The 17445-nt window shown below is 41.4% G+C and overlaps 1 protein-coding gene across 1 annotated transcript in view; it reads left to right on the forward strand.

The window, feature by feature from the left end:
* The first annotated feature begins 683 nt into the window (after window positions 1-683).
* Window positions 684-17445, forward strand: part of LOC137623098 (ribosome maturation protein SBDS-like) — a 28087-nt gene continuing 11325 nt past the window's right edge. Inside the window, exons 1-4 of the mRNA XM_068353757.1 lie at window positions 684-973; window positions 13424-13541; window positions 14027-14129; window positions 15282-15421. Of these exons, the coding sequence (XP_068209858.1) occupies window positions 828-973; window positions 13424-13541; window positions 14027-14129; window positions 15282-15421 (507 nt within the window). The 5' untranslated portion in view covers window positions 684-827. The remainder of the gene's footprint in view (window positions 974-13423; window positions 13542-14026; window positions 14130-15281; window positions 15422-17445) is intronic.

A 17445-nucleotide genomic window follows, 5' to 3' on the forward strand; every position in this document is an offset into this window, starting at 1 on the left:
TAATAATAATAATAAATCGAAGAACATTTTTGCTGCGAATGGAAAAAGTGCCATTGAAAATTAGCATTCTGACTAAAAGTTTTCTCAATGGTTTTCTTTATTTCTTTAATTGAGGTTTATTAGACATTCTTTCTGATAAATGCCTCAAAGCATTTTATATATTCTGGTATATCTTGAGAGAGAGAGAGAGAGAGAGAGAGAGAGAGAGAGAGAGAGAGAGAGAGAGAGAGAGAGAGAGAGAGAGAGAGAGAGCGCACCCAAATCAAAGCTGTTGCTATGGTGCCAATGAAACTTGAGGCCAACATTACTTATTGCATCATATGGTGTCCCTTATTGAGACACTATGAAATGTTTGATAACATTAGAGTCTAACTAATATATGACGGATAATTAATTGTCATGAATGCAATTATAATAAAAATAAATAACAGTGCTTTTACACGTTATAACAAGTCACACACATTCCTTTACGAATATACTTCCACCGTAAACATTAATCTATTAACATATTATATTGATAAAAAGTATAATAAAGTTAAAAATTATAGAGCAAGAATATTGAATATTAAAATAAACGTTTAAAATAACGTACAAGAAGACGATTTATAATAATAATGGTAAAAAATACCAAAAAACTAAAAGCACGACAGAACAGGAATCGTTGCGATCGGTGGCACCATAACAACGTGCTTTTAATAAATAAAAGTCACGTCGTACGTGATAACATTTGTCATTTCACAGGTCAGGAAGATTCAAGAACTTCGAGACGGATATTTATTCTCACGTGACTGTTTAAATAGTATAGTGATTATCCATCATTAATCAAAATGAGTAGGAGTGGAGGTTCACGTATAAATACTCCCACCAATCAAATACGTTTGACTAATGTGGCCATCGTTAGGATGAAGAAGGGAGGAAAGCGATTCGAAATTGCTTGCTATAGGAACAAAGTCCAGAGTTGGAGGCAGAAGGTGTAAGTATACTGGCATTGTACTTGCTTATATATGGGTGACTGACTGACTGTCATGTGTTGAAAATAGCTCCAGCCCGTGTAACATGATGTTAAGTATGGTAGGCAGGCCTATAGGTAAAGGAGGTTTCCCCAACCGTAACTTTAAATCGATTAAAAATGCACATCAACTTACCTCAACCCCCACCCCAAGCCTAACCTACAAGCCGTGTCCTTACCTACTTGCCTAATGGGGGGGGGCCTAACGCCCCATTACGACCCCCTTTACAGTGCCGTGATCAAAGTTAGACATAATAATACAAACAGGTGGCCGCTATCATACATACACCCTAATATTTACATGTGTGTCTTTATAAAACATCAAACTTTCTTTCCCCGCTACCTAACCTAACCTATGGTAGGGCAGAGTCCTTACTCGTCAGTCACACATCCCCCCCACTATCGTTCTTAAACTGACTTAGGATGCTATTTTCTTGTTTACTTATTTTATTTTAAGAGACCTAAAAGCTCTCTGTTTGTTGTATACATTCTTAGGAGCCTTTATGTAGTTTATGGGGACAGCCCTTTGACCGGCCGAAAATCGAGTAAAAAAAGTCCGAAATCAGCTATTTTTCACGGGAATGGTCACGGAATGAAATAATATTAAATTAACTAGTTTTGTAAATGCTTGTCCCAACAATCTACATACTAGGACCACTGGTCATGGATGTCGGAAATGTGCGAGAAAAATGGACAACTAACCCAAAATTCCCCTCCTAATCTGGCCTACAAGCCATGTCCTTACCTTCCTCGTGACCTAACTGGGGGGGCTAACGCCTCCCTGCGATCCCCCAACCACTGTCGCTAATATACAAACCCAACCTAACCGAACCTAGTAGTTCCCAGGTCACTACCCCTACCCGGGGGCAAGCCCCCGGACCCCCTTCGTAAGTCTCTCTCCTACACAAAAAAAAGGTATGGGCAGCACCCAAAATTACAAACACATTGTCATAATAAAAAAGTTACTCAGGCGTACCTTAATATTCGATGTCACTAAACCCAAAATCCTTGGGTTCTTGCACCTTCACCAATTTTACACTTCTCACATGGACCCCTAAAATCACCTAAAAGCCCTTCTCGAAATAAACAATGAAAAAATTCATTGCAACTCAAGTAAAATCACGTAGGTGTATATACCTTAGTCTTAATCGAATCAGTTTGATCAATATGAGTGATAAACTCAGCAACATCGCTCAAAGAGAAACTGTACGAAACACGACTATCCATTACTGTGGTTAGAGTTGGAAAGGGTCAACTCCAGGTCAATCTCGGGTCATGTGGGGGGGGGGATTGAAAACTTGAAATCACGCGGCCAACGAAAGGGATAGTTCGGTTGCTTTGTTTGACACTGGCTTTATCTACCGAAATATCTTAACTAGATGTTGGCTAACCTAACCTTTGGTTGTATATAAAACAAATAACAATCTTAACAAGAGGTTAAAAATGAAGATTGTTGGAATTAGCGAAAACATAAGTCCGAACATCGATAACTGTTCAAGCTTGCGCCACCAGCTGATAGGTGAACCGAGCGCTGCCAAACGGGTGTTGTTATAGTCAGGTAGAAAACAATGCTTGCAGGAAATTTTACGATCGAGTAAGTTGGCCGTGGCTTCAGCCGACGACGCATTGTAACGACCTTTCCCTAACCTAACATTTCATGATAATTATCCTAGAAGTATCAAATCTCACTATAAATGACATGTCCCTAAAAACTGCAAACTTAACGGAAGCCTAATATGTAGATTGATGGGACAGTATTAAATTGTAAAACCGAACGTTTCTTAGACTCGGATGACACAGGCTCTATCTATCGGGAAAGTTGGAAACTAAGCAGGAGCTACCCGTGACTTGCGTTTGGACTGTGCTGAACTTTGAAAATATTGCCGTGGTAAAGGTAAATTATGATATCATTCAAAATGATAAAATAACATCATATTATGGTATATTGGATCATTGTAAAGAACATCTTCCCCATAATGAAAAACAATTTGGCTAGTAATAAGAAAGATATCGTCCTGTCCCCAAAAACTACAGACACCCCCATTTGGAGGCATTTAAAGTATCAAGCAGTGTATTCTGCGTCATTTGTCAAATCCAGGTAATTGAATCTCATAGAACACAAGAAAGTCTTCAGTCTCTTCTTATAAACCTTAATATCTTGGTTTTTTTTTTAAATTTACGGACGGTTAACATGTAACAATTCTCGTAATGTTAACACATTGAACATCAGTATTAGGGGTTTCATTGTAGTTTATTACATGGCAATGTATTCTAGTATTCCAACTACTTTTTCTTATAGGAAAAATTACGCTACCGTATTAGGGTAATTAGTCTACAGGCTGGCTAGACCAACCAAGGCATATCAAAGACATACAGACTAGGCTAAAATCTGTGTAAATAGTAGCTCTATTATCAGCACCAGTGTAAAACAAAATCTCATGTTCCCAAACTGAGCCTGGAACATCTACCCAAACTGACCTTGGGTATTATGGTTTCGCACAGCCAACATTTTAGTAACTGCGTGCAGGGAAAGTTTTAGAGCATAAACTTTGGAATAAACAGTATTGTGTCTTAAAATACTAAATCATAGCTATAAATTGCCACGTAGGGATTATACACCAAAATCTTGACGTGTTGCTTTGGTACTAGGAAACATTTAAACCTCATGTTCCTACCTAACCTAATCCAAGTCACAGACCTTATTCATAAATGGAGGTTCTGCCCCCCGCCCAACCTACTCAAAGTGACCTATAACAGAGTGGTCTTGTGAACAACAAATGTTAGATGTTTGTAGTATTTATGTAGTTGCACCTGCTATGTAAATCAAAACATTCATCTTACATTATGTAAAAAGCATTATGTAACAACAGTTGTTATTCTTGAAAATCTATGGTTATGTGGAGATGAGGTAGTTTTCAAGCACATTTTTTGGAATCATTAATTTTTTTATTTTCATAAGAAAAAAAAAGATAGTAAGGGAAAGGTGAATACAGTTCCCTTGGCCAAGTGAGGGCATACCATCCTAAGTTAGGTTAGGGTGTATCCCTCTGGTGCGTACAGTGTTTTGTTCTTATGAGATGGCACACAATTTTTGACATATTGTTGCTCAGTGGCTTAAATACCTGCAGTGAATAACATTTGTAACATTTTATCATTATTTTTATTAATATTATTATTGTTATTATTACTAGCTAAGATTCAACCCTAGTAGGAAAAGCAGCACGATATAAGCCCAAGGGCTCCAACAGGGAAAATAGCCCAGTGAGGAAAGGAAATGAGGAAAAACTACAAGAATAGTTAAAGAACATTAATGAAATTAAAATAAATCTTTCATATATAGATTATAAAAATTTGAAAATAACAAGAGGATAAAAACTTAAAAATAACAAGAGTAAGAGAAACAAGATAGAATAGTGTGCCCAAGTGTACCCCCAAGTAGCACAAATTACTGTAATTGAAATTTAAATTACTGTTTACAACTATTTTTAGTTGACATGTCCTTTGGTGACATTCTTATGCTCTTCCAGAAATTTTTCACTACAGTATTTTTCAATATTAAACTTACCCGATAATCATGTAGCTGTCAACTCCGTTGCCCGACAGAATTCTATGGAGGGATACGCCAGCTATCACAATACTAGAAGGGGGTGTACTTACCAGCGCCACCTGTGGCCAGGTACTATAGTACTTCTTGTTGACACCTCCTCAATTTTTCCTCTGTCGTGCTTCCGGCAAGACGTTCTGGGATACGCTTATGATCTTCGAGTATTTTCACGGCTTTTGGTGAAGTATTCTCTCAGATTTCGGCTGTCGCTTTACTGGAAAACTTCTATATTAGCTTAGATAGCTATTATTTAGTCCTGATTAAACGGTTAACGATCTTTTGCTTGATTTTGAAACCCCACTTGGCTAACTCTTTGGATTCAAGATGTCTGACATTTCACAAGCCCCCACCCATAGACGATGTAGGTCTTGTAATAGGCGTATTCCGAAGGCCTCGGTAGATCCTCACACCGCTTGTTCTGACTGTAGGGAAAGACCCTGTCAGTTAGAAGATCGATGTGAGGAATGCGCCGGACTTTCGGAACTTGATTTTGTCCGTCTTCTTAAGTATTCAACCAAGTTAGAGAGAGAGAGAGTTAGGAGGAGTTCTTCTCACTCTTCACTTTTTTCCTCACCTCATGATCCCCTACCTTTTCCTACCCCTGTAGTGGCTACCCCCGAACCTACTATTTGCCCTCAGCCTGATATGTCTGTTGTTTTGCGTGCCATTCAGGCCTTAGGTGACAAAGTAGAGTCAGTGGTTAGTGATCATAAGTCTCTTATGGCCGAAGTCAAGGAACTTAAGGTCAAGAGTGCAGTGGGTGGAATTAGTGCCAGTGCTGTGACGAGTGCTAGTGTCAGTGCAGTGCCAAGTGCTAGTGTCAGTGTCAGTGTGGTGCGTGAGGATACTTCTGTGCGTGCCAGTCGTCCTCCCAGTCCGGGACCTCTTGCAAGCTCCCAAGCCCAGGGGAGAAGCAATGTCGAAGGGCAAAAGGGTTCGGCAGGCCTTGATCGGCGCACAGAAGTATCCTCGGTGGTTGCGGGCGTGTCTTCCAGAGACCGTCACTCCCACCTGCAGACGATTGAGCCCGTCTTTTACTCGTCTGCTGATCAATTGTCAGGGAAGAAACGCTGGACTCAGGTCTCAAGACCACTCAAACGCAGAGTCCAGACCTCAAGAACTCAACCGGGCTGCAGTCATTGGATCAGCTCTGACTCGCCGCAGTCATCAGTTGAATGCACTCCGCCTAAGAGGAGTAAGGTTCTGCCACAACAGATCTCTGCTGTTAAGGCTTTACCTCAGCAGACCTTAGTGTCTGCCGACCCCAAGTTGACTCTACTGCAGTCCATGCAGTCACAACTTGCGGTCTTGATGCGTGAGTGTCAGGCTGAGAAGGTTACACCTCCTCCTGCGATCGCTCCGCCTGACCGCAGTACTGCCTGCCAGGCGTACGATGTTGAGGCTCCTCAGGATACCTTACCACGTTCTGAGTTTACTGTTGCCAGTGGTGTGCAGCTCCCTCCGCCTTCCTTAAGGCAACCTCAGCAATGGGAACAGGAAGCTTATTCCTTACTTCCTCCGCTTCCACTTGCAGTTCCACCAGTGAGGCAACACTCTCTTGAGGTACAACAACCTCTCCCATCCATGAGTCAGTCTCCTCAGCTCTCGCTGCAGCGAGCTCAACCCTCCTCAAGGCAAGCTCAACACCTTAGCCTTGCGCCTCAGGAACCTCAACTCGCGAGACAATTACTGTGTTCTGCGCAGCCACTACCTCATCGCTCACAGCTCACACCTCAGGGACCTCAACTCGTTCCTCAGGAACTTGCTACTGCGCATCCGCCAACCACTCAGCAAGCGCAACCCTTGAGTTCAGACACTCATGCTAGGAGTCAGCCTCCTCCACCCATGCGCCTACCTTCTGCTACTTCTTTTGATCAGCCTTTGCAGTCTGAGCCTCAGGTGTTCCCTCAACAGAGTCTTGAAGAGGAAACCACAAATATTGTTGTTCCAGCTCGTGCTGACTCTGCTGTTCAGCATACCTTACCGATCTCTTCGCTACACTCTGGTGATGAGGCGTCTGATGATGAGGCGGCACACCTGGATCCCTCATCAGACGTGGATGAATCCAAGTCTTCTCCACCTTCTATTGACTTTCGTAAGGTCTTGGCTCTGTTTAGGGAGGTATACCCAGACCACTTTGTCTCTGCTATCCCCCGCTCTCCGCCATCTGAGTTTTCGCTGGGCATGCAGCCAGCTAAGTCTACTTATACTAAGCTAGTCCTAGCAAGGTCCTCTAAGAGAGCGTTAAGGATCTTAGGGGAGTGGTTGCAGACTAAGCAACACCTTGGAAAGACTTCGTTCATGTTTCCTCCGACTAAGCTCACTTCTAAAGCGGGCGTTTGGTATGCCACAGGAGAGGAACCAGGCTTGGGAGTACCTGCCTCTGCCCAGGCTGACTTCTCAAGTCTGGTAGACTCGCCTCGTAGAACAGCAATGAGGCGCTCTAAGGTTTGCTGGACCTTCTCAGACCTTGATCACTTCCTGAAGGGTGTTTTTAGAGCATTTGAGATGTTCAACTTCCTAGACTGGTGCCTGGGGGCCCTCAGCAAGAAGACCTCCCCTGCGGACAAGGATTCTGCCATGCTATTAATGTCCTGCATGGATAAGGCCATTAGAGATGGATCTGGCGAGCTTGCTTCGATGTTTGTGTCAGGGGTTCTTAAGAAAAGGGAACAGCTATGTACTTTCCTTTCCTCCAGCATCACACCTTGTCAAAGGTCTCAACTCCTTTTCGCTCCGCTCTCGAAGTTCCTCTTCCCCGAAGAGCTTGTTAAGGACTTGTCTTCTGCCCTGATACAAAAGGACACACATGATCTTGTGGCCTCCTCGGCTCGTAAGACTAAGGTTGCTACCTCAGTCCCCAGGACTTATCGCACCCCAGTGGCTGATACTCCTGCTACGAGGTTCATACCGCCCTTTCGTGGTAGAGCCCCCAGCCGAGGAAGCTCCCGTCCAGACTCTTCCAGGAGCAAGTCTAGGAAAAGTTCCAAGGCTTCTAAAGGAAAAAACTGACTCTCCGCATCTCCAGACAGCAGTAGGAGCCAGACTCAAGATCTTCTGGCAAGCCTGGGAAAAGAGAGGTGCAGACGCCCAGTCTGTCAGTTGGCTGAGGGAGGGTTACAGGATACCATTCTGCCGCAAACCCCCTCTGACCACATCTCCCATCAACCTCTCTCCCAACTACAAAGAAGAGGACAAGAGGCTAGCGTTGCACCAGGAGGTGTCGCTCCTTGTACAGAAGAAGGCAGTGGTTATAGTCCGGGACCATCAATCCCCGGGCTTCTACAACCGTCTCTTTCTGGTGGCCAAGAAGACAGGAGGTTGGAGACCGGTGCTGGACGTCAGCGCGCTCAATGCGTATGTCACCAAGCAGACGTTCACGATGGAGACGACGAAGTCGGTCCTAGCAGCGGTCAGGCAGGAGGACTGGATGGTCTCGTTGGACCTGAAAGATGCCTACTTTCACGTTCCTATTCATCCAGACTCCCAACCTTTCCTGAGATTCGTTTTTGGAAAGGTTGTCTACCAATTCCAAGCCCTGTGTTTTGGCCTAAGCACAGCTCCTATGGTGTTTACGCATCTGATGAGGAATATAGCAAAATTCCTCCACTTATCGGACATCAGAGCCTCCCTTTACTTAGACGACTGGCTGTTGAGAGCCTCCACGAGTCGTCGCTGTCTGGAGAGTCTCAACTGGACTTTGGACTTAATCAGAGAACTGGGTCTGTTTGTCAACATAGAAAAGTCTCAGCTCATTCCCTCCCAATCCATTGTGTACCTGGGAATGGAGATTCGGAGTCAGGATTTTCGGGCTTTTCCATCGGCCCCAAGGATAAGCCAAGCCCTAGATTGCATCATGAGCATGCTGAAGAGGAGCAGTTGCTCGGTGAGACAGTGGATGAGTCTCACAGGGACCCTTTCATCGCTGGCCCTGTTCGTCGAGCTAGGGAGACTCCACCTCCGCCCTCTTCAATTCCATCTTGCAGCTCATTGGGACAAGGGTTTGACTCTCGAAGCAGTCTCTATCCCAGTCACCAAAGAGATGAAGACCACTCTCTTGTGGTGGAAGACCAATCTCCTTCTCAGGGAGGGCCTATCGTTGGCTATTCAGACCCCCAATCTTCATCTCTTCTCAGATGCATCGGACTCGGGCTGGGGTGCGACCTTGAACGGACGGGAATGCTCGGGAACGTGGAACGAGGAACAGGGAACGCTCCACATCAACTGCAAGGAGCTACTAGCAGTTCATTTAGCCCTGCTGAACTTCAAGTCCCTCCTGCTAGGCAAGGTGGTGAAGGTGAACTCAGACAACACCACAGCCTTGGCTTACATCTCCAAGCAAGGAGGGACCCATTCGAGGAGCCTATACGAGATCGCAAGGGACCTCCTCATTTGGTCAAGAAGTCAAAACCTCACTTTAGTCACGAGGTTCATTCAGGGCAACATGAACGTCTCAGCAGATCGCCTAAGCAGAAGGAATCAGGTCATTCCCACGGAATGGACCCTCCACAAGAGTGTGTGCAACAGACTTTGGACCTTGTGGGGTCAACCTACCATAGATCTGTTTGCCACCTCCATGACCAAGAGACTTCCGCTGTACTGTTCCCCAGTTCCAGACCCTGCAGCAGTTCATGTGGATGCTTTTCTGCTGAACTGGTCCCATCTCGACCTTTACGCATTTCCACCGTTCAAGATAATAAACAAAGTCCTTCAGAAGTTCATCTCGCACGAAGGGACACGGCTGACGCTGGTTGCTCCCCTTTGGCCTGCAAGAGAATGGTTCACAGAGGTACTTCAATGGCTAGTCGACGACCCCAGGACTCTACCTCTAAGAGTGGACCTTCTACGTCAACCTCACGTAGACAGGTTGCACCCAAACCTCCACGCTCTTCGGCTGACTGCCTTCAGACTGTCGAAAGATTCGCTAGAGCTAGAGGCTTTTCGAAGGAGGCAGCCAGCGCGATTGCCAGAGCAAGAAGGGTTTCCACTCGTAGAGTCTACCAATCTAAGTGGGAAGTCTTCCGGAGCTGGTGTAGAGCCAATGCAGTATCCTCTACCAATACCTCTGTGACCCAAATAGCTGACTTCCTATTACATCTTAGGAATGAGAGATCCCTTTCAGCCCCTACGATTAAAGGGTACAGGAGTATGTTGGCTTCAGTTCTCCGCCACAGAGGTTTGGACCTTTCTTCCAACAAGGACCTTCAAGACATCCTTAAGTCTTTTGAGACTTCTAAAGAGCGTCGTCTATCCACTCCAGGCTGGAACCTAGACGTAGTCTTAAGGTTCCTTATGTCACCTAGGTTCGAACCTCTCCAGTCAGCTTCCTTCAAGGACCTTACCCTCAAGACTCTTTTTCTCGTCTGCCTTGCAACAGCTAAGAGAGTCAGTGAGGTTCATGCCTTCAGCAAGAACATTGGTTTCACGACCGAATCTGCAACATGTTCTTTTCAGCTCGGATTCTTAGCTAAGAACGAACTTCCTTCACGTCCTTGGCCTAGATCGTTTGAAATACCTAGCCTCTCCAACATGGTAGGTAACGAACTAGAGAGAGTTCTTTGCCCTGTCAGAGCTCTCAAGTATTATCTTAATAGGTCTAAACCTATTCGAGGACAGTCAGAAGCCTTATGGTGTGCCATCAAGAAACCTTCGAGGCCCATGTCCAAGAACGGGGTTTCGTATTATATAAGGCTTTTGATTAGAGAAGCCCATTCTCACTTAAAGGAGGAAGACCTTGCGTTGCTGAAGGTAAGGACCCACGAAGTAAGAGCCGTAGCTACTTCGATGGCCTTTAATAAAAACCGTTCTCTGCAGAGCATAATGGATGCAACCTATTGGAGGAGCAAGTCAGTGTTTGCATCATTTTATCTTAAAGATGTCCAGTCTCTTTACGAGAACTGCTACACCCTGGGACCATTCGTAGCAGCGAGTGCAGTAGTAGGTGAGGGCTCAGCCACTACATTCCCTTAATCCCATAACCTTTTTTAACCTTTCTCTTGAATGCTTTTATTGTTGTTTTTATGGTTGTTACGGTAGGCTAAGAAGCCTTCCGCATCCTTTTGAATTGGCGGGTGGTCAATTCATTCTGGAGAAGCGCCTGGGTTAGAGGTTGTGTAGAGGTCCTTTAGTAGGGGTTGCAGCCCTATATACTTTAGCACCTTTGAGTTGATTCAGCCTCCAAGAGGAACGCTGCGCTCAGTAAGGAAGACGAACTTAAAAAAAGAGGCAGAGTAACGGTTCAATTCGACTTCCTTACCAGGTACTTATTATTTCATTGTTATTTGAGATAACTGTTATATGAAATATGGGATACTTAGCTATCCTTTAATCTTGTACACTGGTTTTCACCCACCCCCCTGGGTGTGAATCAGCTACTGTACATGATTATCGGGTAAGTTTAATATTGAAAAATGTTATTTTTATTAGTAAAATAAATTTTTGAATATACTTACCCGATAATCATGATTTAATTGACCCTCCCTTCCTCCCCTTAGAGAACCAGTGGACCGAGGAAAAATTGAGGAGGTGTCAACAAGAAGTACTATAGTACCTGGCCACAGGTGGCGCTGGTAAGTACACCCCCTTCTAGTATTGTGATAGCTGGCGTATCCCTCCATAGAATTCTGTCGGGCAACGGAGTTGACAGCTACATGATTATCGGGTAAGTATATTCAAAAATTTATTTTACTAATAAAAATAACATTTTTAAGAAGTAGTTTGGAAATTAAGTTTGAAGATATTTAACCCCTCTAAATCACCTTATACTTGTTTGGTGAAGGTGAATCTTAGAATTTGAATGTGAAGCCAGTTGAAAAAAAAAAAATCAGAAAATACATTGCAAAATGTTGGTTCACTATAACAAGATGGATTTGAAGGTACAAATTTTAAAACTCAATTTGACCTGTTAATCTATTGTAAACAGTTTTGCCCTAGCAACATCTCAGGCAATGTTGCCTCTGTGAAAAGTTTGGTAAGGAATGTAGATTAGGTTACAGTATTTTATAACAAAAATAGCATCCTAAAAAGTTATTCAATTCATTTAATGTATACTGTACAGTATGCTAATTTTAGTGTACGGCATCTAGTTTAGACTTTAGATTACGTTTTCTTAGGTAAATTTTATGAAAGAAAGTGAATATGTTTAAATTAGCTACTGCTATTATTTATGTTATTTCCTAGGGTTAGAATATGTGGCAAATGTTCAAAACATGTGAACAGTTTTTAATGCATAAACTTACATATTTTTTTTTATTTGATTTTATACATAAAATTTTGGTCTGGTGACTTGGCATTGGAACCAGCGGGTCATTCAGAAATGCATCAAGACGTTGAATAGAACATGTTAACATTGGTTACACAACAAAATAGAGCATTTTGAAAAGTACAATATATGAGATGAAACACAAAGATTTAAAGGTGTGCAGCATCTGGAGGAAAATCCAACTCATTGTTCTATGAACTAACAATAAAATAGGGTAAATAGCAACATACAGTGAACCCTCGTTTATCGCGGTAGATAGGTTCCAGTCGCGGCCGCGATAGGTGAAAATCCGCGAAGTAGTGACACCATATTTACCTATTTATTCAACATGTATATTCAGACTTTTTAAACCTTCCCTTGTACGTAGTTCTGTTAACAAACTACCCTTTAATGTACAGAACACTTAATGCATGTACTACAGTACCCTAAACTAAAACAGGCACAAATATTAAAGGTGATTTTATATCATGCATTTCCTAAACACGCTAAAAGGCACGATAAAAAATGGCAACCAATGTTTTGTTTACATTTATCTCTGATCATAATGAAGAAACAAACTGGAGGTAGAGCTTTGCTTATTACCCAGACATATTTCCCATACTTTTCCCTTAGAACTACATCACATCTTCCTACTTTAGATATATATATATTTATATTTGTGTGTGTGTGTATATATATATATATTTATATGTATACACATATACATACCTACATATATACATAAATACATGCATACATATATATATATATATATATTACTGTATATATATGGGTTATGGAAAAAATCCGCGAAGTGGTGAATCCGCGATGGTCGAACCGCGAAGTAGCGAGGGTTCACTGTACATACATATACCAAGGCACTTCCCCCAATTTTGGGGGTAGCCGACATCAACAAATGAAACAAAAACAAAAAAGGGGACCTCTACTCTCTACGTTCCTCCCAGCCTAACAAGGGACTCAACCCAGTTCAGCTGGTACTGCTAGGGTGCAACATAAAAGGGCAAAAATGGATCCTACAAAGACCGTTTTATTTTATTTTTGGAAAATGTACCATTTAGCACAGAGGTCCATCTTGGGGAAAACTGAACAGTTATATTATGAAACCCCAAAGTGATAAAGTAATATACTATTGGGTCGATGGGTGGATTCTTCAAAGATCTTCTACCATTGTAATACCAATAACTGATGGCACTAACCCCCTATGGTGCAAAGACCATATGGATATGCCAAAAGTGCACTGCATCAGGGGCATTAATTGCACTTCCCCACAACATTACTTATTTTAATCTTGTTGCACTGTTTATATTTGATTGTTGTGTTTTGTTTTCTCATAAGATTAAATAATTCATTTTGGAGCACACTAATACATTGTTTAGCAAGTATACAATCTTATTGAAACCATTCTCAAAAAAATTCAATATGATTAAACACCCATGTGGGTTTTATAATCGTACAATCTAACATTCTTCGAAAATTTCAGCAGGATTAAATGCCTATACAGTATGGTCTTTATAATTGTATCTTTAAAAAATGGGTTTTGTTTTCCCAGGGAAAAGGATTTGGATGAAGTTCTTCAGAGTGAGGCAGTCTTCACTAATGTGTCCAAAGGTCAAGTTGCTAAGAAAGAAGAACTCATGAAATGTTTTGGCTCAGATGATCAAAAGAAGGTTGGTAAACTGAACATTTTTTTTTGTATTGTCAATGATATTAACCCTTTTACCCCCGGGGTATTTGGAAATTTCCAACCCTTAACCCCCAGGGGGTTATTTTTTCCCAGCACATTTTGCAGTATATTTTTTTTAAATTGCTCTAACAGCCTTAATTTTTGTTATAGAGAGGTTAGGTTGGTCTCATTCTCTTGGAAAATGCCTGAATTTTCACAAATAATTATCAAAAATATGAAAAAAAAATTTTATAGCATTCTTTGCAAGGACGTACTGGTACGTCCATGGGGGTAAAGGGATGGCTTTTGTGAAACGTACCAGTACGTCCTTTGGGGGTAAAAGGGTTAATAAATGCCACATAGTTATCATTGCAGAATTAGCTGTAGAAATTGCGCTGCTAAAATACTTACGAAACTGACAGGAAATGTTTTAAAGTACAGTACTGTACTACACAGTATATCAACTGAACTTTGTGCTTTATGTTGCAGATCTGTTTGGATATTCTAGAAAAGGGAGAACTTCAGGTTTCAGACAAAGAGCGACAAGCAACCCAGGAATCCTCATTGAAGGAGATTGCTTGTATTGTGTCTGGTGAGTATTTGACCTAATATGCCATTTATTATTGTAATTTTACTGTGAATATTTTATAAGAAACGAAAGGGACCTACGAGGAATGCTGTTTGCTTTAATATGAAATTTTGGTTGATATGGTTTATATTTCCAGGTTTTTAATCTTGGTCATATGCTTATGAATAAACTGAACAATCTTCAAGTTTTCCTTTTTCAATAAATAAAAACAGATGCCGCTTAATAACCAGAAATAGTTACTGGTGGTAATAAGTTTTCTCCCTTTTTCCACTGAAGGGTTTAGTACACTTTATGAAAGATAGAAAGTAAATGTCTCTTTAATTATTAAAATACAACTTTTATATACAGTATAAAAATGATGAAAACAGTTTTTCTATATTTGTAATTGTCTTAAATGTGCAAAAGTAAATTTGGTTACTCAAACCAAAATGATTTTTTTTTTTTTTTTTTTTTTTTTTTTGGGCTAATATAATGTTATAGGATAGTTCAGTGTACAGTATAAAAGGAGAATAAGTTATTGCTGATTTTGTACTAAAGCTAATGTTGCTGTAGGTTAAGTGAAATTTTGTGATGAAATTGTATATTTTTTTGTGGGCATATCCTGAAACTTTTCCATTTCTAGTATTTGTTTCATTGATCAGTATTGCATACAATTACATTTTGGATCTTTGTGTGAATATACATCTTTTGCATTAACCCTTTTATCCCCAGGCTATTTGGAAATTTCCAACCCTTAACCCCCAAGGGGTTATTTTTTTCCTAGCACGTTTTGCAGTATATTTTTTTTAAATTGCTCTAATAGCCTTAATTTTTGTCATAGAGAGGTCAGGTTGGTCTCATTCTCTTGGAAAATGCCTGAATTTTCTAAAAAAAAAAATTTAAAAAATATGAAAAAAAATTTTTTTATAGCATTTTTTGCAAGGACGTACCGGTACGTCCATGGGGGTAAAGGGATGGCTTTTGTGAAACGTACCAGTACGTTCTTTTGGGGGTAAAAGAGTTAACTTCATGTAGGCCAGGATTATAACTTTTCAAATTTATCAATTTGGTTATTTTCAGAATTTATTATGACATCTAGTATTACCAAATTAATTTTATAAACAAGTAAATTCTGCCATATATTGTGTAACATTACAGAGTTATTTTCAATTACAGAAAAATGCATAAACCCAGAGACAAAGACCCCATACACAGTTGCCATGATTGAGAATGCCATGAAGGATCTTCATTTTAGTCTGAACCCAAAGAGAAATAACAAACAACAAGCCCTTCAGGTCATTAAGCAGCTACAAGAGGTAAGGTAGTACTTTAGATGTTTTTAATGCAAGTAGCCACAAAAGTTATATTCAATTTGCCTTTTTTTCAATATTAAACTTACCCGATAATCATGTAGCTGTCAACTCCGTTGCCCGACAGAATTCTATGGAGGGATACGCCAGCTATCACAATACTAGAAGGGGGTGTATTTACCAGCGCCACCTGTGGCCAGGTACTCAAGTACTTCTTGTTGACACCTCCTCAATTATTCCTCTGTCGTGCTTCCGGCAAGACGTTCTGGGATACGCTTATGTTCTTGGAGTATTTTCACGACTTTGGTGAAGTATTTCTCTTTGATTTCGGCTGTCGCTTTACTGGAAACTTCTATATTAGCTTAGTTAGCTTTTGGAATTAATTTGATTAATTATGGTGACGAAGAGAGTATGAACTCTCGTTCACCTTTCAATGGCCGACCCTTCCCTTAGACGGAAGTGTTGGTGTCTAAGAGAGTATAGACTCTCTTTCTTAATTTTGCTTAACAAAAGTTATAGATTTATTTTATATCTCTCCGCCTCTTATAGGCCTCTTCGATTAACTTCCTTTTATTATAAACTTATTAAAATTAATTTTTATATTTGTTTATATTCGACCTTCCTAATAGTAGGCGGTCTTTTCTTGGTACCGAAGTTAATTAACATTGAGCCCGTCATTTCGGTTTTACCTGTTAACATATTATGCTATTTCCGCCACAGAGTTTGAAAGAATTTCTTTGATAACGTACTGTTTTCAAAGTTGAACTAACGTTTTGTTTTGTCTCTGCAGTTGTTGACGTTCAGAACGTTCAACTTGCACTCTATCGTTACGATAGAGAAAGAATGTTCACGGTTTCACGTTGCAGTAAGAGTAACCGTGTCTAGCGTTTTGTTCATTCTTTCTTAACTTAATGGTTTTGATCCTAATAAAGGAACTTTTCATTTTGGGAAATATTTCAGTTTTTTCCTTTAACAATAATATGTTTTAACGATATATATGATTGGGCTCTTCTCTCAGGTTCTAAGTCAAGAGAGAGAGAGAGAGAGAGAGAGAGATAGAGACGGAGGGAGAAAGAGGAGAATAAACGTTTCATTCAAGCCTGCCAGGCGTACGAGTAACGTCGTTATCGTTTTTGCTCTTCTCCCTAGTCTCTTTAGGGGAAGAAACTAAACGTTTCTAGAGTGATCTAGTGTTTAGTCTCTTTCCAGCCACTGAATTATCTTTCATTAGATTTTTCTGTTACATTGTAATTCTGTTTTCGCAATTACTAACTTTTGAGAAAGGATAGAATTGCGTGTTTCAGGTACAAACCACTTAAAGTTTCGAGTTCAGTGAAATAAGTGCAAACAGAAATCAAAGTGATAAGTGATTAGCGCAAAGTATGTCAGTGTTGTGCGTGAGGGTACTTCTGTGCGCGCCAGTCGTCCTCCCAGTCCGGGACCTCTTGCAAGCTCCCAAGACCAGGGGAGAAGCAATGTCGAAGGGCATAAGGGTTCAGCAGGCCTTGATCGGCGCACAGAAGTATCCTCGGTGGTTGTGGGCGTGTCTTACCGAGACCGTCACTCCCACCCGCAGACGATTGAGCCCTTATTTTGCTCGTCTGCAGAAGAGATTTAGGGGAGAAAATAAAGGCAGAGTAACGCTGGTCTCAGGTCTCAAGACCTCTTAAACGTAAAGTCCAGACCTATGCCAGACGTACGAAGTTAAAGTTCAACAACCCGGATGACAGTCATTGGGTTAGCTCTGACTCTCCTCAGTCATCAGTTGAATGCACTCCGCCTAAGAGGAGTAAGGTTCTGCCGCAACAGATCTCTGCTGTTAAGGCTTTACCTCAGCAGACCTTAGTGTCTGCCGACCCCAAGTTGACTCTACTGCAGTCCATGCAGTCACAACTTTCGGTCTTGATGCGTGAGTGTCGGTCTGAGAGTGTTGCGCCTCCGCCTCCGCCTACACTCCCTCCGCCTACGCTCGCTCCGCCTGATCGCAGTACCACCTGCCAGGCGTACGATGTTGTGGACTCTACTACAGT

The sequence above is a fragment of the Palaemon carinicauda genome, chromosome 30, assembly GCF_036898095.1.
Source record: "Palaemon carinicauda isolate YSFRI2023 chromosome 30, ASM3689809v2, whole genome shotgun sequence".
Taxonomy (NCBI): domain Eukaryota; kingdom Metazoa; phylum Arthropoda; class Malacostraca; order Decapoda; family Palaemonidae; genus Palaemon; species Palaemon carinicauda.